We start from the raw sequence: 24,845 nt of genomic DNA, 5'->3' as shown, positions 1-24,845 counted from the left end.
TAAATAGAACTAAAAGGATGGTTGAGAATGGATTCACAGAGATGATTGCAGCCATCTTCCAAGGATCGAAAAATATAACTCCCGCAATGAAACAACTAAATCTGTCGATCTTTTATGATCTTATTTAGTCGTCAATCTATAACTTTTAGATCTTTATAATAGACAAAGCATACTTTTGAATTTATTGACAGAACTTTTCTATAGAATTTTGAAGTTAAAACTTTACTGTTTTCTTAAAATATTAGAGTATTTAAATCACATTTAATTTATTCTTGCTTATTTCTTAAATCTATTTAGTAAAAAAAAAAATAACATTGACAAATGGTTTACTAATTTTTACATTTAATTATTTAAACTTTGAATAAAGATTTGATTTTGACAGTGTTTATTTTAATGGTATTTTTATAAGATATGAGGCTTTTTCGAAAAAACAACTTAAAGGGTGTGCAGTGTTACCATCCTAAAAAAATAATTTCGATGGCAAAATGTTTAGTATCTATGGAATTTACCATTTTCAGAGAACACCACGACACACTAGCGCCAATTCTTACAAACCTAATAATAATAAACTATAATATTTTGAATACTTTATTTCTTACAATTAAAAATAAAAATATCATTTTCGTCTCCTGAACGCGTCCCTAGCTTGTCTGGTGAAGAGTACATCATCAGCTCGCTGCCGCCACATTGTCTCTTCTTCCCGTAACGAGGCCAAAGTGGCCAATTGTGTCTGCAGAGACTTCGGTAGTACTGAATCCGGTACTGAGAGCTTTGAAAACTTCATCTGTGGACAATAACACCTCCGTGACACTTCTTTTTTTACCTTTTTTTATGCAAATTGTTTGAGAATCATTTAGAATAAAGAAATATCGTTTGAATTATTACTTTTTCTGTGAAAAAAAGTATTTTAATTTTGTCATGAGAATTTGGCTCATTGGTTTTTTAAATATGTCAATTAGAGTTTTGAAATCGGACAATTGACAAAGTTTCAGGATCCTGCATGAATTATTTGGGGTCAATTTAGATTAAAATCTTGGAGAAATCAGATCAAAGTTAACATCGAAGAGGCACCAGCCGATGATGATAGTTTTTAGATACTAAAAATTTAATTTTCCTTTCTCTCAAACACAATAAAATGATTCTCAAATAATTTGCATAATAAAAAGTAAAAACAATGAAGTGTGGGGGATCAACTTCACGGAGGTAACAATAAGTAGTAGTTATATGATATGAGAGCATCAGACTCAGGGGTAAAGCACTTGACTTGCAATCCTAAGTTTGATCCCACCATGTACCAATGTGTTTTTCGATTTTTGTTTTACATATATAAGATACTAGCTTTTACCCGCGACTCCGTCCGCGCGGAATAAAAAAAATGCACACAAGATAAAAAAGTTCTTATGTCTGTCTCCTAGTTCTAAGCTACCTCCCCATCTATTTTCAGGTAAATCAGTTCGACCGATCTTGGGTTATAAATAACTGACACGACTTTCTTTTATATATATAGATATAAAATATGTGTGAAGTCAAACAACTAGCACTGGCTAAGCGTGGTTGGCCTAGTCACCTCAACTTGAGGAGGCTCCGAGCCCCTCGGTGGGGACGTATAGTGAGCTGATGATAATATGATGTCACAAATTGATAGAGCAATTTAGCACGGCAGAAATAAACATGACAACATTATAGTATCTCTGAAAAACTTATTGCCTATACGAGATCTTAAAGATACAAGATTTGGCTACCTTTTAGAAATTTGAATAAGATTTCACTTACGGTAGCCTTTTTATACGACTCTTCATACGATGAAACTTTCTGTTTCATTTGTTTTATACATTCCTGTATATTATCAGGGTTTGGAGACTGTTTGGATAAAGATTCTATTGAGCTTTCCAATTCCTTCCTTAGATCATCCATGAACCTTTGGTTACGATCGATTTTGACTTGCAACTCCTTGTTCTTAAGTTTCAATTTCAATATTTCGTATTCCTCTTCTAAATTTTTAGATAACTGTCGAGATTGTTGAATAGAAATGGCAATTGGGTCCAAACAGTTAACACCCAATGCTACTTGTTCTGTTGCTACTTTTGATATAAGCTCGTGACATTTTGGTGGTAATATATCAAGAGATATATTTAACTTTGATAGAATTTCTGTGTTGATAATACCTGTAGAAAAAATTGTTTTAAGACATCCTAACTGTAAAAAAAGTTTTTATTTAATTTGTAACTAAATAACTAAAATTTACTAATATTATAAATTAAGTTTAGATGGATGGATGTTTGTTAGAAGGTATCTCCGGAACGGTTCAACGGATCTTGATGAAATTTGGCACAGATGTAGAACATAGTCTGGAAAAACACGTAGGCTACTTTGAGTTTTTTTTATTCCATGTGACAGAGTAATTCCAAAATAAATAGTAAATATGATGATTTGAAATAACAATTAAACTAAAGATACTAATAATATTTTATTTATGATAAATCATAACTAATTTTATTACACATATTTACATCACAAAAATAAAGTTTGAGTCAGTCATTTTCACTTAAAAAAACAATGAAATATAATCCACCAAGCTTAGGTTCAATATAAAATCAATGTGTTGTATTAGAACAGTCTAATTTGCAGATTCTAGAGTAGGAAAATTAACAAGACTTTCTATTCTTTTAGCAACATTTAACAATAACTCTTCAGACAGATTCGGTCCCATCAACTGCAACGAAATTGGCAATTTATTTTTCGACAAACGTATAGGTATCGAAACTGCTGGTATCCCAGCCATGTTGGCTGGTTGTGTACAATAATCTTGAAATGCACACTGATCTCTGTTATGTTTCGATACGAAGTCACCATACAATGGTGCATCACATAGAGTAGTAGGCGTAAGCAGTATGTCAACACTATTTTCACCATTAAAAACATTTTTGAAATCATCAGCTATCAGTCTACGTAACTTTAAAGCTTTGAGGAAATATTTTTCATAATTCCGTGTCAGTAAGAAATAATTCCCAGCAAATATACGTGATCTGACTACATTATTGAAGCCTCGGGATCTCGATGAAGCGTACAGTTCTTCGGTTGAATAATCTTCATTCGTCCTTAAACCAAATTCTAAACCATCATACCGTGCCATGTTACTTGCAACTTCACACTGATTTAATATAGAATAAACGGCTATAGACACTGACGTATGAGGCAATGATACTGTTTTCATTATAGCCTTTTCTTTTTCAAGTAAATCTTCCACAAACTTCCATGTATCAATAACTTCTTTACTCATACCGTTGCAAAGATATTCAGTTGGTATTCCAATCTTTACGTTTGATAAATCAATATCTTTCAGTTCTATTGGTTTGAAATCTCTTTTTATTGTTGTTGAATCCAATTTATCAGGTCCGGCAATACAATTTAAAACTGTAGTTGCATCATCAACATTTCTTGCAAGTATTCCCGGTACATCCATTGAATTCACTAAAGGTATGAGACCATATCTCGATACTAGACCATATGTAGGTTTGATTCCAACAACACCACATAAAGCTGCTGGGTTTCGTGTTGATCCTCCAGTATCAGAACCAATGGCAGCAACACAGACCCCAGTGCTCACAGCTACGGCACTTCCTCCGGAACTGCCACCGGCTATTCTCCAATCTGTGTCACCGTTGTATCCCCAAGCATTTCGAGTTGGGCCAAAAATTGAATCTACTGTACCAGATCCCATAGCAAATTCATCCAAATTACTCTTACCAATTAAACAAGCTCCATCGTTTATTAATTTAGAGTATACTGTTGCATCGTAAGTTGGTATAAAGTCTTTTAACATTTCTGACGCGCAAGTTGTAGGTATATTTTTGGTGCAAAAATTATCCTTAATAGCTATTGTGATTCCATCAAGAGGTTTTATATTTTTCTCAATATAAAACCTCTTTTCACTTTCAATGCTCTGAGTTTCCGCAACATCTTCTGTTATAGTCACTATTGCATTTAATCTACTCGTTTGTCTCGCCTTTTGCAAACATAAATCAACAAAGCTGATAGGAGTTAGGATTTTGTCACGATATGTTTTGTGTATTTCTTTTATCGTATATGAAGTTAGTTTATTCATTTTTCACTACTTAAATATATTTTAAATTATTAAATAACTCTGCATCAATCATAACATAAAGGTTATAATAATACGACTGCTAAATTAAAAATGACACTTCTCAGAGAAATTGTGACACTTGTGGTGAACCATTTTATTTAGTCAATTTTTTTTATTAAAATAACTTACCAATCGCTTGTTGTTCTTGTTTATTAGTTTGATCTAATTTCAAAAACAAATTTGTTTTCTCCGTGTCTAATTCCCCTTTCATTTTCATGTTTATATTTATTTCGTTAAAAACTTTGGTTTCAATCCACAAACCGCCACAATTCAAATTTGACATTAAATTTTTTAAAGACAAAGTGAACCAAACGAAAGCAGAGGAAACTTTAAGCATTTAAGCTGTTTAATTTAAAAGTGCATATTTGTTATTGACCATTTAATTTAGTTAATCTAAATCAAATTTATTTATTACGAACTTTGTCAAAATCAATCAAATTTATTTTTATTCGTCTAAAATACAAAGATAATCCAAGACAAAATTTTTAAGACATTGTCATTGAAGTTGTCAAATGTCAGTATTTTAATGTTTTAATTTGTTCAAGTAATTTTTTGCTTTCAGTAAAGTTTAATTGAAACTATAACATATTTTAATAAACCTAGTTAATAATACATGTTTAACAAATAATATAAAAATGGCACATTTGCAATATTTGCCTGGAGATCCACGTTTAGTTGATCAATTAGTATATGAACTTAAATCGAAGGGGATTTTCGACCAGGTATATTTTACTTGTATATTTAATCAAATTTATGAATAAGATTATCCATAGCAAAGAGAAAATTATTTATGTAATCTACATAATATATAGTATTTTATACATATAAAAATCTATGGGATTATCAGAAATATTCTGTTACACAAATCTTAAAAACGAATTTTGTATGTTAAAATTGTAGTAGAACATATTGAATATTAACAGAATTTATTTTCGTGTGTTTTTTATTTGATAAAATTTAATTATAAATGTTTTAAATATCTGTCCATAGAAGCATTATACAATTGACATGAAAAATGAACAAACATGTGCTGTTTAGGTGTTTACAAAGTTAATCTAGTGTGATATTTATAATTATTACATATGTCTCACACATAACACTCAGTATGAAGGTTTGTGACAATTGGTAGTGAGGCCTACATTCACCTGTGGATGAACTCAGGCTGATAATGATGATGATATATGTTTGTTTAATGATTTTTATTTTTTAATCTCATTTAATTTAGAGCCAAATATATCTCTGTTTAATTGACAAAATTTTTCAATAGTTTTCTAATCACTTCATAATAGATTTAAGGTTATTCGTTATATATTTTACAGTAATAGATTTATTAGAAAGGTCTTTCCAAAGTAACCAAAAATTTTGTATGTTGTGTGGTTAAATATTCTTTTCATATTGTGTTTTTGTTTTTAGTTGTTATATGTTGTTTTTATGTGGGTTTTTAGTTGAACTATGGTTAAATTGGTCTTACATTCTGGTAGTGGAATTTGGTGAAACTGTCATCCTTTCAAGTGTTTTTCAGAAAAAATTATGTAAAAATAGTTTTGGTTATATTGTAAATTTGTAAAATGATTAGTAAAATAAACTCGCTTATCTTTTAATTTTGTAGAAAAATTATAATGTTTATGGCTTAGTTTTGATTGTTCCGGTGTGTTCCTTGGAAATCCCGGAACCCCCTTCTATCACTTGAGTTTGGCCACCGAAGGGGTTATAGTGTCTGTCTTCCACCCAAAAGGGTGGAAGGGTATGTTTAGAGGATTCCCCCCACCCTAGTCCAAAAATGAAAAGTCTTAGTTTTATCCTGTTTCAATTAATTTTTTATTACTTCAAAATAAACTATTAAACCATGAAAAGTATTATATAAATTTATGTTTTGTTGCAATTCATCATTACTTTAGAAAATATATTAATAAATAATTTATCACATATTATACTTACTACATATCAATGAGTCCTATGTGTAAGGGCCAAAGTAACAAATTGATTATTTTTACCTTTTTATATTAAAAGATACCTCTTAATTTAGTTAACAACATGCACTAAACACAAATACACATTTACAGGTGTAAACATGTTTTTTTGCTGAAGTAAAAGGGGCTATGCAGCATCTTTTCCTATATGGTTGAAACTTTGAGAACCTATCCTGAAAAGTTGTCAATTTGCAAATTACTCCAAACTCATAGGAGCCATCAATATATAAAAAACAGGATTGTACCAAAAAAACTTTTTTTGTTTGGAATATACGGCTGAAATTTTCGAAAAATATCTCGCCTTCTGCGGAAGACAGGATTATGTGATATTTTACTCATTAAAACTCTCTTGGTGGCTAACCTCAAGTGCAATGAAAGCGGGTTCGGGGATGTCCTAGGAACTAAAACTAGTACTAATACTTGTAATAATATATATTGTCATCCCATTCATTCTTTTCAACAAAAAAAGGGACTGCAATACATATAATATGTACAACAGTGGAATTCTATGCTAACATAGGTTTGTACATTTTATTTTCAGTTTCGTAAGGATTGTATAGCAGATGTGGACACAAGACCAGCGTATCAGAATTTAAGGCAACGGGTAGAGAACTCAGTTACAACGTTCTTATCTAGACAATGCTGGCAGCCAGATCTGAATAAGAATCAACTAAGAGAGAAACTTAGAAAGCACATTTTGGAGTAAGTATGTTTTTTAAAGCGCATGGGAGGTACTTCTAAATTCTTTGACTTATTATCTGAGATTGGGGCACCAGGTTCTTCTTCAGATTAATCTTTCATTTATAATTTTAGTTCTCACACCCTTAATTCTGCCGTCTTTCTCACAGTCTATCCAACTCTGTCCAAGCGTACCCTTGTATTTCATAATTAATAACATAAATCTTTTCTTTCAGCGGTAATTATCTTGAACAAGGAGTTGAACGAATTGTTGATCAAGTCGTGAATCCTAAAGTAGCATCTGTATTCATTCCTCAAGTAGAAGATCTGGTTTATAACTATTTGGGTATCACAAGAAAAAAAACTATCAATAATGCTGAGACTTCTAATGATAAAACAGAACCTCTACTTCCGACTGATTTAGAAGCAGTGAGTCCTGGTTCGGTTAAAAGTAACGAAGATAAAAATGAAGCTATGGAAGTTGATACCAATGTCCCCGTACCAAATAATGATAGTATGGAGATTGATGATAAAGATAAACTCAAACCAGAAGTTAAAGATGAAGAACCAGTCACAACCGAGACAAATCAAGTTGATTCATCAAAGACTGAAGTACAAGAAGAATCTGGAGTAAGCGAATTAACTTCGCCCGAAACTAACAGTATTGATAAAAGTTCCATTCCCCTGCCATCTGAAGAAATCAAGTTAGAAAATATACCACCTCCTGAAAATAGTCCACCTAAAGAAGTGATATTGGATAAAATTGAATTACCCAAAGATTATTCTACAGATATTCCACTACCAGATGAGATACGTAAAGACGAGAAAGAGTATTTCAAAGCAATTAACAGCGAAGATGACGATACAAGTTCCGATTCGTCGTTGCGACGTAATATGTCGCCCTTAACACCAATAAGAAACTTCAATAACGAAAATTCGTGTGATGCCCAACAAGGTTTTGATAATGATTCACTTGATGGTAAAATAGATGATAAAAAAGAGCCGAGTTCGTTCCGATTCACTATAGAAGCAACAGAAAACTGTACAGATTCAGAAAAAGCACCTAAGAAACCAACAGATCTTAACTTGGCTTATCAGTTCAATAATCAAGTAAACATCGCCTCATTTAATACTCCTATGTATGATGACAGTTCTAATAGTAATGTCTTACATATTGACTATGAAAGCGATGCAAATAGTAAAGTTAATTCAGAACAGAAACCTACTGAAACAGAAGTATCGGAGGATTTGAAGAAAGGACCAAAAAGTGAAGACAGAAAAAGCAGTCATAAGAGTTCACATCGTTCAAGAGATTCGCATAAACATTCCAGCAGCAAAGACAGACGATCTGACTCAAAGCATTCAACTTCACGCGATAGCAGCAGACATGAAAAGAAATCAAGAGAAGATAGCAGCAAATCAAAATCCAACTACAAGGAAAGTTCCAGAGATAAAACTGATAAGAAAGAGAGTAAAGAATCATCTAGAAATAGTTCCCATAAAAGTTCTAGCCATAAAGATTCCAAATCATACAAAAGTTCAAGTTCAAGTCAACGAAATTCGGGTAAAAGTTCCGATGAGAAACGATCTTCGAGTCACAGGGATAAATCTGATAGAAGTTCGGATAAGTCGTCCAAAGACAAGCCCAGAGATTCAAAATCTTCGTCTCGCTCTGATAAGGATAGAAAAAGTAGCAGCAAAAGTAAACACGAAGAAAAAGAGAAAGAAAAGAAAGAGAAGAAGGAATCTGATGATCATTACAGTGTTTCGGGGCGTGGTAATCCTAATCGAAGGTCTACGGACAGAGATTCCAATGATGGTAGTTCATCTTCTAAAGGATCACATAATCCGTCCAGTGCTAAATCAACTGAAAGTAAAAAGGACGCAAAGAGTGGAAGTTCAAAATCCGATAATATGTCAACTAGCAGCGGCGAAGGTCGAAGTCCTAACGATAGAGAGTTAACATTACAAGAAAAAGAGAAAGAAGTAATCGATATGCTACAACCTAAACCGATCGTTAGGCTCGAAACACATTTAGAAACTCCCATAGCATCGCCACCTTTGTCTTTAGCTCCCGAAGTACAAATTAAGAAACCTAAATTCGCTAATAACTTAGAAGAGGCTAAAAAACTTATGAAAATGCGTAAATATTTAGATGAAGAACAAAAAAGAATGAATCAAGAAGCGGCATTACTTTTGGAATTTCAAGCGAACGTCAGACCTAGTCTTAGTCAAATTTATTCTAGTATTCCCGGACCAGAACTAGAATTTGCTTGCGTAACTAATACTATTGTTCATACAGAACAGATTATGCTGAATGATGTTGGACATCAAAATGCAACTTTTATTACTGATCAAAACTATCCGGAAGATGAAGGTTTCTCAGATCATGTCGAAGATGATGTACCTTCTACTTTAACAGTCAAAGAAGTGGAAGAATCTATAGAAATTATAAATGAAGAGTTAAATAATAAAGCAAAAGCTCACGCGAACGAAGATACTATAAGTAAAGAATCCTATGAATCTACAACGAACTTAACTGAATCGGAATATTCTGAAAATGCATTACATCCAGAAAATGTTGAGAAAAATTACATTGATGCAAACACTGAAAATTCTGATGAAGGCAAAGAAAATGTATCAGTTGTTGATAGTAAGGAAAAAACAGCTTATTTCGAAGTAACTGTTATTGCTGAAGAAGTGACGGATGATGAAGTAAATCAACCGGAAGCAAAAAAATTGACAGAAATTATTGACAAAAATACGATTAAAGAAGGAAACGTTCATTCGGAACAGAGCAATTTTCATTATTTCGCCGAAACTGAGAAATATAATGCGGAAATAGAAAGAGATAGGTTCAGTAAATTCTTAAAAGATTACACAGCTTCAACAACGAATAAAATTTATTTAATTAACTGTGATCCATACGAAGAGAGTATAGTCCAAGAAGTGTTAGAAACATTCGGACATTACGAAATAGTTAACTATCAAAGGAACGGACACTTAAAACTGCCTAAATCGAAGAATATTGTTAAAAATGTCAATTTATCAAATGAAGTTTCATTACCTTTAGATAAAGAAACTGAATCTGAAACTAAATCGATAACAGAATCAGTATTCAGTCCTGTCAAATCGGAATGTTCCTTTGAATTGTCAAATGATTATGATGCTAAATTAGAAGAGATGGTGAATAAGACATCTCGTCAAGAAATTATGGAAATCATCCTTGGTAACGTAATAGCTGATTCGCCAACGAAAATGCCTAAAATAGATTATTTAACTGACTCTAATATTGAAGATAGTAGTGAAAATAATTTGAAAAGGAAGCATAATGATGTCGAAACAGTGAATAATAATAAATCTATATTGACTCCCAGCAAAAGGAGAAGGTTGAGTACATCTGATCAAATATCATCTACTACTGAAGGTAATTATAAAAAATATTTAGTTAAGTCTGTGATTTCGTAAGCCCAGAATTTTAAAAAAAATTAGCCTATAACATGCTCGTATACATCAGCTATTTTCCAGTCAAAGTCCCGTCAAAATCGGTCTAACCGTTCCGGAGGTTATCCGTAACAAAGGCAACCTTCCGGACAGATATACAAACTTTTAAATAGATTTTTAAAAACATAATATTTGTACATATCTTTTACCTACACTAATCTATATATATAAAAGAAAGTTGTGTTAGTTACACTATTTATAACTCAAGAACGGCTGAATCGATTCGACTGAAAATTGGTGGGCAGGTAGCTTAGAACCAGGAAACGGACATAGGATAATTTTTACCCCGTTTTCTATTATTTATTCCGCGCGGACAAAGTCGCGGGTAAAAGCTAGTAATAATAAGGATAAGATGGGAAGGGGAAGTACATATTTAGGAAGGGGAATATCTTTTTTACTCGAATAACTCAGGAGGGTAATGTCTTTTGCGCGCTTGATGTTTTTATGTGATACGATTTGTCGTTTTCCACAAGTGTCATAGGGATAAAGTTTTTTTTCTTTATTCACATTATTTATTTGCGTTTCCAGATGTAGACGAAAGGTCTAATAATAATCTGCCCCAGCCCACTAGGTCTAAGTTCCTAGGCCGGGCAAGAAGAGTAGGTCTACCTAGGCCAAGGAATAGTAAGTTATAAATTAAATACCAAAAATATTTAGAAGATTTTGATGGGGTGGAAAACTGTATTTGCCACAGCAAAAAAAAATATTTAAAAAGCATTTCTTATTATTCGTTACAGTACAGATTATATAAAGCGATTCCGTCCGCGCGCAATTAAAAAAAACTTAATAAGTAATCTATGTGTTCTCCCAGATTATGTTCTACATCTGTGCTAAATTTCAGCCAGATCCGTGCAGTCGTTCTGGAGATACCTTCAAACAAACATCCATACATACAAACATTCTTATTAATATTATTAATTCGAGTGTCTAGATGGATGTATGGATGTTTCTTAGAAGGTAAATCCAGAACGACTCAACGGATTCGATAAAATTTAGCACAGATGTAGAACATAGTCTGAAAGAACACATAGATTACTTATAAAGTTTTCTTTAATACCGCGCGAACAGAGTCGCGGGCGACAGCTTGTTAATAAGTAAGATATAAAGTTTTTTTTTTATTAATTCAGAATATATTCTCTTACAGATCTTCCAAATAGTCCATCGAGTGATAAATCAGTAGAAAACTACGAACAGAACACTCCGGACACAAACAACGGCAAAGTGAAGACAACACAGCGCAATAAAGTACAAAGGTACGACACTTCTGATTTGTACAAACCTAAGTTACATTACTTATCTAGACGAAATAATATAAGTTAAATTCGCAAAATGAGGGTATTTGACAATTTTTTTTTATACAATAAATTTTTTTGGAACGAAGTTCCTTATCGCGTGTTGTGAAAGGGGACTAGACGGAAAAAATTCTTACGAAAAGTTGTCACGACACTTTTTGCTATAGTAAGTATGTTAACGACGAATGAGCGCTACTTCACCATGACAACGACGTGACAATATATAACGAAAATTCATAGAAATAAAATGTACTTCTTGTGAAGACTTAAGTTTTTTATTCATAGAATAAACATTGGTTCCTTCACTAATTAATCGAAAGGAAATTCGTTCCATCCGGGTGTCCCTTGACACCTTTCAAGTTTTTTTTTTAGTTTTTTTTTTATCTGATATTACCTCTCGTTCGTGACTCCGTACGCCAAGAATTAAAAAACCTACTAGCCTATGTGTTCTTCCAGATTATATTTTACATTTATGTGAAACTAGCTTTTACCCGCGACTCCGTCCGCGCGGAATAACAAAATAGAAAACGGGGTAAAAATTAACCTATGTCCGTTTCCTGGTTCTAAGCTACCTGCCCACCAATTTTCAGTCAAATCGATTCAGCCGTTCTTGAGTTATATATAGTGTAACTAACACGACTTTCTTTTATATGTATAGATAGATTTCATCTAGATTTGTTCAGTTATTCCGGAGATACAATCTAATAAACATACATCCAAACATTCGCATTTATATTTAGTAAGATTTAAATTAACAGGAATGTCAGAAGACAGATTAAAAATAATTTTAATGTACTAATATTATAAATGGCAAAGATTTTTATTCATATATGTAACAGATAAACTCAAAAACTACTTGATCAATTTCAAAATTTCTTTTTTCATTGAAAAGATGTAACATCGTTGAGTAACATAGGCTATATTTATTACTAGATTTTTTTATTATTAAGCGCAGACGAAGTCACAGATAAAAGTTAGTAATTATAAAAATGATATTCCATTTCATATGAACGTCTAATCTTGGGTTTTTGTGACCAAAATCTCTGTTTAATACTTATTGTTATCTGTTTTTTTTTTTTTTTCAAAGATAGCGATGTATTTTATACAGAGATTTTAGTCTGAGAAACCAACCGTAAATTTTGGAAACACATAAAAATTTAATTCATTTACATCGAAAATATAATTTTGTGGAAATCGTAAGGTGAAGAGATTATGGATAACTAAATAGAAATATTAATTTGCGAAAATATTCTGAGATTTTCAAGTTAGTGTAATGTTTTTAATAAATTATTAAATTTTTTTTTGTTTAGATTTTATTTTTAATTACTTAAGTTATTATTTAAGTGATTTGATCCGTAGTTTTCCTGTCAAAATTATTGAATCATATTGTCTTTGCTTAAATTAAGATGAATGAAAAGGAAAGCAAGTTTTTTTTACTTGTGTAAATTTTGCATGTTGAATTTGGTATCAATTACAATTACGCAAAGTTCAAATTTGCTTATACACTTGTTTTTGTACTATTTTTTATTGAAAATCGACTAATTTATGGTCAATGAAATTTTTTCTAAATATGCTTTTGAATGATATAGAAAAATTACCTCGCATTTAACTTAAAGTTTTGACATCACTTTAATTTTTATAATCTGTGATTTATTCGAAAAATTATAATTAGTTATGGTTTATTTGTAACGGTAAGGATTTCCAGTGTATTTAAATAAGCTTGATAAAAAAGAGATAGTGAACATTATGTCTGTTTTATTTTAAGTCAAATACCCTTAAACGTTTTTCTTGTTTTTAATATAAACACCTAGAAATTTTAATATAGGGCTTAAATAATTTTCCATTCTAAATTATTGTCTATATATTATTAGATTAATTTTGCCAGTTTAATTTTTTTTTATCTGTAAAAGTAATTTCGTTGATATGAGATTTTATGATCAAATGAGCGTCACTCTATCATTTAATATATTTATTACATATATAGGAGCACAAAACATATATTAATTTTTTTTTTATTGCGTGGAGCTACGTATCGTGGCAAAACCAATATCGCCATTTTGTCAGCGCGCCTTCGCATTGGTTGACGAGTTTCCCGCGCCAAAGTAAGGGCGCGGTCTGTATATATTATCCGACACAAAGATATTAACTACATATATTAAGGTTTAAAAATGAAAAGAATTTAAAATGTTACCTTATCGTATAGGTTTTTAATTCTGGTTTTAATAATGATAAAATTTTGTTGACAATTTAAGACAATCAAAATATTATTTTACTTCAATCAATATATTATATATTTTTTAAATTATTTCCTATGGCAATCTTTGCTGCTTAGTGAATTATAGTTATTAGTAAACTATGTTTCAACTGCCATTGAAGTGAAATATGAAAACATTGTGATTTCTCTAAATTTTTATAGATTTTTAAGAAGTACTAACCAATGAATTCCACTGCCGTGACATTTATATAAGTACATGTTGTAGTTTCTTTTTTCTCAAATAAAATGACAGGAATGGCAACATTTGTTAATACATTTGTCACTGCAGTGGGATAATACTTTAATATAGCGTTAGGTGCTGTTTGTGTCGTTTGGTGTAACATATTTACATAGGTGGGCACAGTTAATCAAAAAGTTAACTTCGTTAATCGTTAATTCGTTAAATAAAAATTTAACTTCGTTAATCGTTAAAGCGTTTAATTTAAGAAATTTTAACGCAAGTTAAAGTTAACAGTTAAAGTTAATTTTGGTTTATATTACGAGTATAAGGCGCAAGCGGGAAATGGCCATACGAATAATCTCCGAATCATATGGACTGATTTTGTCGAGACTTTCAATAGAACTTAGGCTATTTCTCAAATATAAAATGTCATCTATTTACTTCGGCCGACACCGGCTGCGAAATAACATTAATTATACAATATAATTATAATTATACAATATAAATATAATTATACAATACAAGAAAGAAGAGAACTTTCTTTAGAGTTTAGAGGGTTTTCATGACATTATTTTGTTACTTTTCAGTGCATTTTGTTTGAGATTGTTTTTTATGTTATAGTAAAGGTCACTTGTGCCGACGACATTTCATATACCTATTAATTTTAGTATAACACAATTTAACATTATTTCACTAACATAATTATTTTATCTTTTTCCTCATTCTTTCTCGTTTTGTCGTATACTTTTTTTTTGTAAACAAACAAATTATCTTCGCTATTGTCTTTGTGCAGCGCACGTGCATCCCCGACCATTAGAAGGGTTGGGGCCATAAATCCATCGAGTTCGTTATCGCATTCTCTGTGCGGCTGTCCATTTGATCCTTTGTTCATATTTTTAAAATGCAAAATTATTTTTCGTTGACCATGAAGAAGCCCCAAAAAAACAAACGACGGTAATAAACACCTAAATCCCTTTTGTTTTTGAGGAATGTTTATTGCGTGCACATTTCGTCTTTCGAATTTTTAAATTTATTTTTCATTGTTCGTTTCTTATCTACGCAATGACAAAAAAATCCTATTTGTACGCTTTTTCAAATGAACCATAAACGATTTTTTTTTTATATTTTCTGTTGTCTTTAAACTTCAATATTAAAATAAACATTTTTGTCTGCAACAAAGTTTAGTTGTAATTTAGTTATGACGTTGAAGAGTTATGCACACTTGATTATTTTGATTGCAATTCAACGCAGTGTTTATCTTTTTTACTAGATTTTTCGTTTCACGTATAAGACAAAGTGTATAATTGTTGTATTTAGAATAAAGTACTTTCGTACCTTATGTTGATTTTATAACAAAATCATGTTCTAAAAAAAAGTGATGTTAAATAAATGAAAACCAGTTTTAATGTGAATAGAATGTAATATAGACTTTTCGAGATATTTGTGTAAATGTGAAATAATTAATAAACTTTGAAGGTGTCTAGCGCCTAAATTTCACAATATTTGATAGGGGTAAGTTTGGTTAAATAGTCACTATTTTCTAACAAGGATGCTGTGGTACTCTTTTGATCACGTCTTTCCCGGCCGCTCGGTGTATTGTATAACCTCCATAACACTCGCACTCTCTCGTTCTCGGTCACCATTCGACTCGCCGACGGTCCCCGAACATAGCCGAACTTACGAATGTAGCCTGATGCATAATAATTTAAATAAAATGACAACCGTCAATAAGTGTCTATTGTTACAATTAACGGACTAAATTAACGGAAGTGAAATTTAACGGAAGTTAACAAGAGCGTTAACACTTTTTGAAGTTAACTTAAAAGTTAATCCGTTAAGCAAAATGTTAACTTCGTTAATTAACGATTAACGGATTAACGAGTTAATGCCCAGCTCTGCATATTTATTATAAGATTTACGTATTTTTTAAATTAGAATTTTACTTTGTAGTTAGAAATAGTTACTCAAAGATAATTAATATTAGACAACTAAATAAAGCACTTTCAAATTATTAAGCACCGTTAATTTCTTGTGATAAAAATGGGGCGCAGGTCGCAAGGAAACATTAGACTTTTTTTTAATCAACACAGTACTATCTATCCAATATATAGATCGACTAGTTTATCTGACCCGGTGGGCATAATTCAAACTATAAATTATAATAGCTCACTTGCGCCTCTCTGTAAACGTCAGAAAGTGCCACAAAATTCTTTTCGTAGCTGTCATGTCATGTTTTTTTCGTTTACGCCATTATCTATGCCCATGTAGGTTTTAAATATTTTACTGACCGAACTAACCGCAACAGTAGCGCCCCTCTCGCAGATTCAGTTGTTTGACCATACATTTAAAATTTTTATCAATCTGTAGAATTAATAGCCATTATGTATTCCTTTCCACTTTCGGCTTAGGATTAACCTTTTTCGGCTCCGATTATTAAGTGACTACTGACCTTTGATATTCGTGGGTGCGCAATTTATGGCCGTTGCCGTGGACCTCGCAAAAAGACCTTGCGCCTACGAGAATGCTTTGTCTTTGGTTTGTTGATTTGCTCGTTAATGTGTTTTTTACGGAACAAGTCCTCACTTCGTTTAATTTTTTTGGACGGTATTCACTAGAGCATAGCACAGTTGCTGAATTCCTTACCTATTTATTCCCACAAACATGGTAGGAATAAAGGGATTCTTCGTTCCGGAATAAACCTTCTCTCACCCAGCTATGTGCTAAATATGCAGGTATTTTAAATTTTATTTTTCAATAATATGTAATTGAATTTTTTAACTATAAATTAGACTAACTTTACGAAATGAATTGTAAACCAACTCAAATATTTTTGTTAAAAGAATTTTGTGTTAATTTTATTTGTATAGAGAGAAAGCTATATTGAAATCTAATATTTTTATAGCAAAACTACCCACATTGTCCTTAAAGTTTTACCGTTTTTTTTTTTTTCAACAAGAAGAATGACTACGTTTTTGAGTTGTTTTGGATTTCTGAGTGATTACATATACGAGAATTTTCTTCATATTTGATTTATAAATTACTAAAGCCGAATACTTTGTATTTTTCATTTAATCTTTGATTTAAATTCTTCTGTTTTATGAGATTATAACTATAAATAATTATTTTCTTGTTGGTACAAATTTTTTGCTATAGAAATATTAGATTTTTCAATTGATATGCATACATTAGCTTTGTATATCTTGAAGTGCATATAATTATAACATTGTTATTAGTATTTAATTTATTATTAAAATAAATTATATTTCAAAGTCCTATAATTTTTTTTAATTAGCATATAAGAATTCCTTTATGATAGTTATGAATAACAAATAAATAATATTGCTTATTTATTTTGTAAACTATTTTTTGACTGCGACTCTGTCAACGCGGTGTTAAAAAAAAATGAATAAGTAGGCTATGTGTTCTTCCAAATTATATCTGTGCCAAATTTCGTCAAGATCCGTTCAGCCGTTTCAGAGATACCTACAAACAAACATCCATCTATCTAAATAAGATTTAAATGACTAATCGTAGGTTTCTAAGAGCATGATCCTCGCTTAAACACATTTTTATCTTAGTCTTGGCAAATGTAAGGATAACAAATTTCCAAATTCATTGCCAGCTTTGAAGGCCAAGGGGAAAAAGACAAGAAGAAAACAGCAGTGGATGTTAAACTGTCAATACGAGTCATGCTAATATGAATAATTAAGTAACTTGGATCCTATAGTTTTTTATCATAAATGCAAAGACAAAAAACTACTATATTTTTAAATAAATCCAGCATAGACAATAGATTCTGTCTTAAGTGTCTTAATTAGCTTCGTGTTAACCTTCTCTATAGATTGTGAAATTACTATTTATGTAAACTGGAAAATGTTTAAAAGAATTTAATTAATATTGTAAAACACTCTGGTACCTACATATGCAACTGTATATTGCTATGCCCTTACAGGGTGTTACATGTAAGTTCTAAACAAGAAATACTGTAACATGCAATAAAGGAATAAATAAATAAATAAATTAGCAATTCGAATTGAAAAACTTACTCTAGTAGGCTCGACTCTTGGCGTTGGTGTGTACACAAACGGGTAAGGAATCGTCCATTCATCACGTGATTTATTTAACAATTTCTCGACCCACACACAGCCTTCCAGTGGTAATATGTGAAATTTTAGTACCCCTATACCTAAAATTACGTGTATTTTTTAACGTAGTTATATCGAAATTTTCCAATTTATTAATTTATTAAATAACGTCATCAGTTAGAAAACAAATATATGTGATATTTTAGACCCCCTTCCTTCTCGTGATGTTATGTGATTTTTTGCGATTTTATCGATCATCACGTGATTAATAATCGATCACTAAAAACTATCAATGACTACTACATTGTTATTTAATTACTTTACCTACGTCAACAAACACGTTAATTAAATGAGTATGGAAAATTCCTAAAACAAATTATGTGGTAATATATATTGTCTACATATTACCAGTTTATCGATATGAAAGACGAAACCTGTTGCGCCAACCCTACATAAATGGGATAAAGACATGGAACTCTACTGCCTTTACACTTTCTATCACACGCGACTTTATTTGCGTAAAATAAAAAATAAACTAATTTGTGTAGAGTAGTCTTTGTTAACACAAATGGAATAACTTCCAGACTGTTAATATATCGGTCTTGAACTTTCATAGAGATCTGTAAGTCGTTTTGGAGATACGTAGCTACAAACATCCATCCAAACTTTCGCATTTATAACATTACTAGCTTTTACCCACGACTCCGTCCGCGCGGAATAAAAAAAAAAAACGGGGTAAAAATTATCCTATGTCTTTTTCCTGGTTCTAAGCTACCTGCCCACCAATTTTCAGTCAAATCGATTCAGCCGTTCTTGAGTTATAAATAGTGTAACTAACAAGACTTTGTTTTATATATATACTAGCTTTTACCCGCGACTCCGTCCGCGCGGAGTAAAAAATAGAATACGGGGTAAAAATTATCCTATGTCCGTTTCCTGGTTCTAAGCTACCTGCCTACAAATTTTCAGTCAAATCGATTCAGCCGATCTTGAGTTATAAATAGTGTAACTAACACGACTTTCTTTTATATATATAAGATTAATATAGTTTAAGTATGAATATTGCTGTCTCTGTTTAACCAAAGAAACTGAAAAGAGATGGCAATATGTATTCATGCAATAGAAATTCTAGAATTCCAGTGTGACATGAAAATTTAGAAAATTAGATGACTAGTTTGCAATGCTAAATTAAAAAAAATCCCAGAGAACAGATGAAGTAGTATACGAAATCAAGGAATACATTCTAATGTATTCCTTGATTTCATCTATGAAATAACAATTAAATTAAACAATCTTTATTTTGTAATAACAAAACAGTTGTATAGCACAATTTAAACTTTCACATTATTATTTTTTTTTTTGTAAAACATTTATTAATAAATAGATTACATTGACAATAAATTAAGTGATTTGATGACAAAAAAATAATACTTTAAACATAATTTCATTTTTGTTATTATCGTTTTTAAAAATTGAAACATTCAAGATAGTCAAGTTTTTGAAATTTGTATATAAGTCAATATTAAAAATAAATATGAAACAAAATCATTTATGTCCTATTATTGTCTATAATTTGATATATCTTTAATAATAATAAAACATAATGCAAAGGAAACTGAGGTCTAAAAATGTTTTGTATCACTAAACTTGTATCGGTCATATTTTCTTATTTGCTAGATCTTCTATTGTACCTTAAGTACAAGTCAAGTAACACTTAGTGGTAAGATAAATTTGAAAGAAATATTAATAGATCTGTTATATTGGCCTAGTTCTGTGCTGTTTGTTTCTCCAAGCCTGCGGGATCCAAGATCGGAGGTTGCTTCTTAACAATACCAGAAAGCAATGTCTTGATCTGAGCAATAGCACGGCCAGGGTTCAAGCCTTTCGGACATGTTCTAGTGCAGTTCATGATGGTATGACAACGGTATACAGAGTATGTATCTTTTAGTTTTGACAGACGTTTGTCTGTGGCATCATCTCGAGAATCTATAATCCATCTGTAAGCCTGCATGAGCACAGCTGGGCCTAGATACTTATCTCCGTTCCACCAATAAGAGGGACAGCTTGTAGAACAACAAGCACAGAGTACACATTCATACAAACCATCCAACTTAGCGCGGTCTTCCACATCTTGTAACAACTGTGTCTCCTTACCCTTCACCGCTTCCTTGTCACGTTGCAACCATGGCTCAATAGACTGGTACTGACGATAGAAGTTGCTCAAGTCGGGCACCAGGTCTTTCACTACATACATGTGGGGAAGGGGATAGATTTTCGTAGGTTTGGACAGATTCTTGTCAATGTGACTGATGCATGCAAGTGTGTTCACACCGTCGATATTCATAGCGCAGGAGCCGCAGACACCCTCGCGGCATGAGCGACGGAAGGTCAAGGTCGGGTCCATTTCGTTTTTAATTTTGAGTAGAGCGTCAAGAACCATGGGCGCGCAGTCATCGAGATCCACTTCATAATTCTGTGTGTACGGCTTTTTGTCAGGCTCGTCCGGGTTCCAACGGTACACGGCAAATGTCTTCATTCTTTTCCCTAGGGCTGCTGACGTAGCGAAAGTACGCAATTGCCCAAAACCACCCGATGTTAGTCGAAGCAACGGCATTATGTAATGTTATTATTTTTTATTTGCACTTGCTTAAATTAAATACCTATCACACAAAATTTTACACGTTTTTCAAACTTATATATTTCATGTATTTAATCAGACTTCGTTATTTCGGTCGTATTAGTTCAGAAGGGCTTGTTTTTAGAAAAAATAATGAGTTTTTTCTTGATTGGCTAGTTTTAGAACCACAGATAAGATAACTACTTTTTTCTCTTAAAATCTCAGATGAAGAATTATATAGATATGGCATGCGCGTTCACCCGTAAGGGACAGATAGAGAGTACTATAGACTATACCTATATATATGTAAAAGGATTGGGGTTACCAGTTATTTGTTTTGTCCCGAAAATGAATAATTACTATATAATTTAATATAGACCAATTTATATATTCCCAATTAAATTGTAATTAATAAACGTAATAAATATAAAAAACAATGCGTAATTTTTGTTTATGTGACTAAGATTACGTAAACAGATTTTTTTAGTAATACTTAGTCAGGTCATAAATTGTGTCACATGTTTAATATAAAATAATTGAAACAAGTTTATTCATTATGTGACCATTTATATACCAAAATGAACTTAACAAAACATAGATTCTTATGACACTAAAGTTTATTCAAATGACATCCGTGATTTTGAATACAGGCCTTTAATCTGCTCGGCCAGTCGTCTATCACAGGATGAACGAGGTCCATGTCAATATCGGCGGCTGCCTTAATCAAGGATGTCTTGAGTTACTCCAAAAAAAGAATTTCCCGATATTTTTTTCCCGCGTACCGCTTCAACAAAGCGCGGCATCTCTTCAGTCTTAGGTCCATTAGACGAGCATTCAAACGATGTCCTATTTTTCTTCGATATGCACGAAGCCCTGAGTCTTCATAAAAAGCTACAAAAAACATACCAATATTATAGTCATATAATTTTAAATTACTCTGTATATCATTACAGTGAACACTACATGTAAAACTACTTAATATTAAACTATTTTGATTGTAATTTCTAAGAAACAAAATTTACATGGGACAAATTAAAAAGCATACTCTTTAAAATCAACGGGATAAGAAAGTATCAAATATTTAAAAAACACAGCATATACTAGCATTAAAAACTCCTTTTGAAATCTGTTGCAAATAGTATAAAATATGTGAATTGTTTCATTTATATACATTACAAATACTATACTTTATTTCCCCTAAATTCAGGGTAATTTTTACAACAAGATGGTGGTATTATTTTTACGGGTATAATAATAACCAACCAATTTGAAAAGTAGTTTAATATGGCCGCTTGTTTCCCAGATCTACAGTATATTATTTGACACAAATGACATCTGCGTTTGGGCGCATAATGTTCGAAAAATACTATTTTATTTTAGCTGATTTTACCCGTATTTTAACATATTAGTTATTACAAAGACTGTAAAGAACAACTAGTTTGTATTTTCTTCCTTATTTTGTATGAATACATGTGAATAAGTGCGTAGTTTCAGTACTTACGATTGAAAGGTTATGTTTTTCTCTTTTCGCTGACTACGGCTTTTACAACCAACAATACAGCAGTATACCATGTTTTATACACTTGATCTCACTAAAACTGTAATATCAAAATATTTTTGCACAATTACAGCCACTAAGTACTCACAATTTTCGAAAAATAGCACGAATGTCAAACTTTGTTAGGGACAACCTAGGTTGTTTGTAGGGGACAACCTTTGTTCCAAACAAAGCCCAAACCCTGGTACGCAGAAAGGGACGGAAGATAGTTATCCCTGTCTTTGTCACGTCACAGGAATTGTGTATAACTGTATCTCTCTCACTCACGGTATTATTATTACCGTGTCATAGACTTGCTTAAAATACTTTGTGCAAAAGACCTATCAGCTGTAACATCTTTCTCCTTTCATGTTTTAAATGGAATGAAATTGGGTTGGATTAACGTTATCTTAATGTTCAATATTTACTTAAAAGAATATATTGCTTAATCTTAAATTTACATTAATTATTGAAAAATATTTTTCAAAGTTTAAATAGGAGAAAGACTATTTGAATTTCTGTTAAGAACTGTGAATGAAAAATATTTTAATAAGTTATATACGTCAATTATAAGTATTTACAATTTACAACTGAATATACACGGTTTGTATTACAAAAAATTTTACGCAGTTTTTATTAACGATTTGATTCATTTTTAATTTCTTCTATGGTCTATGGTTTTACGACGAAGAATTCCGAGGCGCGAAAATATTTTGTCGAAATTTTACATTTATTTGTAAACATTATGAAATGGAATATTTTCTTTGATTAATATTAGCTTTTTATAAATATGAAAAACGAGGACATAAAACCAAAAGAAAATAATTCACCAAAGACTCCGGGTGGTATAAGCAAATCGCATTTAACTTCGATAAGACGTCTTGGTCTGTCGCGGAAATGGAAGAAATCTGGAGTTTCGCCGTTTGTTTCTCCGCTCGCTTCTAATAATCTTACAAAACCTAAGGATAGTTCACAGGAGGAAACAAATACAAGGAAGCGGAAACTACGGTTAGACGATGAAAACACAGAGCTTTCACCTGTTGATGTTGAAAAAAATGAAATTAATGACATTGTTACTACACCGCCAGTTTGCAAACAGGAACCAAATACTAATGATAGCACTCCTATTAGAAAGGCAACCCGAAAAAAAACTAGGACAATACCGTATAAGGATGAAGAGTGTGCAATAACTGTGAAAACTAGCCAAGAAGAACAAAACGTAAGTGAAATAAAGGTATCTTCTATAAGTTGTGAAGACGAAAAAAGCAGTCAAAGTATTCCACCAAAACAAAATTCAATACAACCAGTAGATATAGTGGAAAAGAATGAAGAAATTAATGAAACGGAAAATATCCTTATCAATAATATTGAAGATACTAAATTAAAGGAAACATGCAATAAACCGCCTAATAAATTGGTAAAAGAGTGCATAGTTGTTATACAAAACAAAATTTTAAAGAAAAATGGAGTAAAATCTATTATGAAACCTGAAATTTCGTATGATTCTGATAATGAAGACGTCCCTTTAAGTCATTTTAATAAAACAACACATATTAATAGCAATTCTGTTTGTGATTTCAAAAATAAAGAAACTAAAAACTCTCCAAAAGTACAACCTTTAAAGAAAACTAAATCAACAAGCAGCAGGAAAAGTGTATCTACTAAAAACCACAAAGAAATAATAGCAAATAAAGAACACATCAAATCATCACAAAGTTCAAATTCTTTCAGTGATGATGATGATGATTTCGAATTAAACAAGAAAACAATATTTTTCCCCAAACGTAATGATAAAATTATCAAGCCTGTGAAAGCTAAATCTACAGGTTCTATAACACAAAAGGATATTGATGAATTAAAAGCTAGAATTGAAATGAAAAAGCAACTTCTGTTCGCAAAAGCTCAGAGTAAAGATACTGAAGAAGTGAGAGGCTTAATAAAAAAGTGGCGGAAAGGTTGCCAGGATGCTTTAATGGACCTTTTAGATTTAATGAAGAAGAATTTACCTGATCGTTCTGATATGAACTATGCTAATATATTAGAAATGTTAAAAATACCTGCCTCTTATGTCGGATTTGATCCAGAAAATGATTGTTTTAGTACCCCTGATGATAATAGCATCATTTCTTCTATATTTAGTGATTTGTAACACAGTAGTTTACTTTGCATTATAGATTATTACAGATACATAATTTAATGTTCTATGTTAAAGTTTTTATGAAATAAAAGATTGTCTTAAAGCCTATTTCCACTTGGTTATCTGACTAGTGAGTAAGATATGTAAGCTACTTCATGTTTCTTTCAGTTCTATATTTAAACATATTTAATTTATTCTATGATAAATATTAAACATTTTCTTTTGTTATACTTGTTTTTATCTTCCTAAGTAAAAAAGTTAGGGACAGTGTTTGTGTGGAATACTCTGTCCTCAGCGGTATTTCCAAACAGTTACGACTTAGGGAACTTCAAGAAAAGAGTGTATACCTTCCTTAAAGGCCGGCAACGCATGCAATTCCTCTGGGGTTGCGAATGTCCATGGGCGTCGGATCAAATAACTTTAGGTGGTCAGTTGCTTGTTTGCCC

The 24,845-nt window shown here is 31.6% G+C and overlaps 5 protein-coding genes across 5 annotated transcripts; 2 read left to right on the top strand and 3 right to left on the bottom strand.

Annotated features, from left to right (window-relative positions):
* Positions 1–616: 616 nt before the first annotated feature.
* LOC106716202 lies at positions 617–4,400 on the bottom strand. Its single transcript, XM_014509671.2, has 3 exons — positions 4,274–4,400; positions 1,774–2,165; positions 617–784 (listed from the first exon to the last, which is right to left on the bottom strand). Exons 1-3 carry the CDS (start codon positions 4,359–4,361, stop codon positions 617–619), a joined length of 648 nt encoding a protein of 215 aa, XP_014365157.2. The 5' UTR covers positions 4,362–4,400.
* On the bottom strand, positions 2,589–4,176 carry LOC106716230 (glutamyl-tRNA(Gln) amidotransferase subunit A, mitochondrial). The gene has a single exon (XM_014509710.2). It carries the CDS (start codon positions 4,103–4,105, stop codon positions 2,618–2,620), a length of 1,488 nt encoding a protein of 495 aa, XP_014365196.2. The 5' UTR covers positions 4,106–4,176; the 3' UTR covers positions 2,589–2,617.
* A 322-nt stretch (positions 4,401–4,722) lies between the features above and the next one.
* LOC106716229 (biorientation of chromosomes in cell division protein 1-like 1) lies at positions 4,723–11,625 on the top strand. The gene is made up of 5 exons (XM_045683938.1): positions 4,723–4,866; positions 6,656–6,816; positions 7,029–10,219; positions 10,825–10,920; positions 11,441–11,625. The coding sequence occupies exons 1-5, from the start codon at positions 4,780–4,782 to the stop codon at positions 11,614–11,616; spliced, it is 3,711 nt and encodes a 1,236-aa protein (XP_045539894.1). The 5' UTR covers positions 4,723–4,779; the 3' UTR covers positions 11,617–11,625.
* An 8,070-nt stretch (positions 11,626–19,695) lies between these two features.
* LOC106716218 (succinate dehydrogenase [ubiquinone] iron-sulfur subunit, mitochondrial) lies at positions 19,696–20,906 on the bottom strand. Its single transcript, XM_014509689.2, has one exon. The coding sequence runs from the start codon at positions 20,720–20,722 to the stop codon at positions 19,874–19,876; it is 849 nt and encodes a 282-aa protein (XP_014365175.1). The 5' UTR covers positions 20,723–20,906; the 3' UTR covers positions 19,696–19,873.
* A 2,119-nt stretch (positions 20,907–23,025) lies between these two features.
* On the top strand, positions 23,026–24,411 carry LOC106716203. The gene has a single exon (XM_014509672.2). It carries the CDS (start codon positions 23,053–23,055, stop codon positions 24,409–24,411), a length of 1,359 nt encoding a protein of 452 aa, XP_014365158.2. The 5' UTR covers positions 23,026–23,052.
* The last annotated feature ends 434 nt before the right edge of the window (positions 24,412–24,845 follow it).

The sequence above is a fragment of the Papilio machaon genome, chromosome 24 (genome assembly GCF_912999745.1).
Source record: "Papilio machaon chromosome 24, ilPapMach1.1, whole genome shotgun sequence".
NCBI lineage: Eukaryota > Metazoa > Arthropoda > Insecta > Lepidoptera > Papilionidae > Papilio > Papilio machaon.
This window is presented reverse-complemented; position numbering and strand designations above follow the sequence as displayed.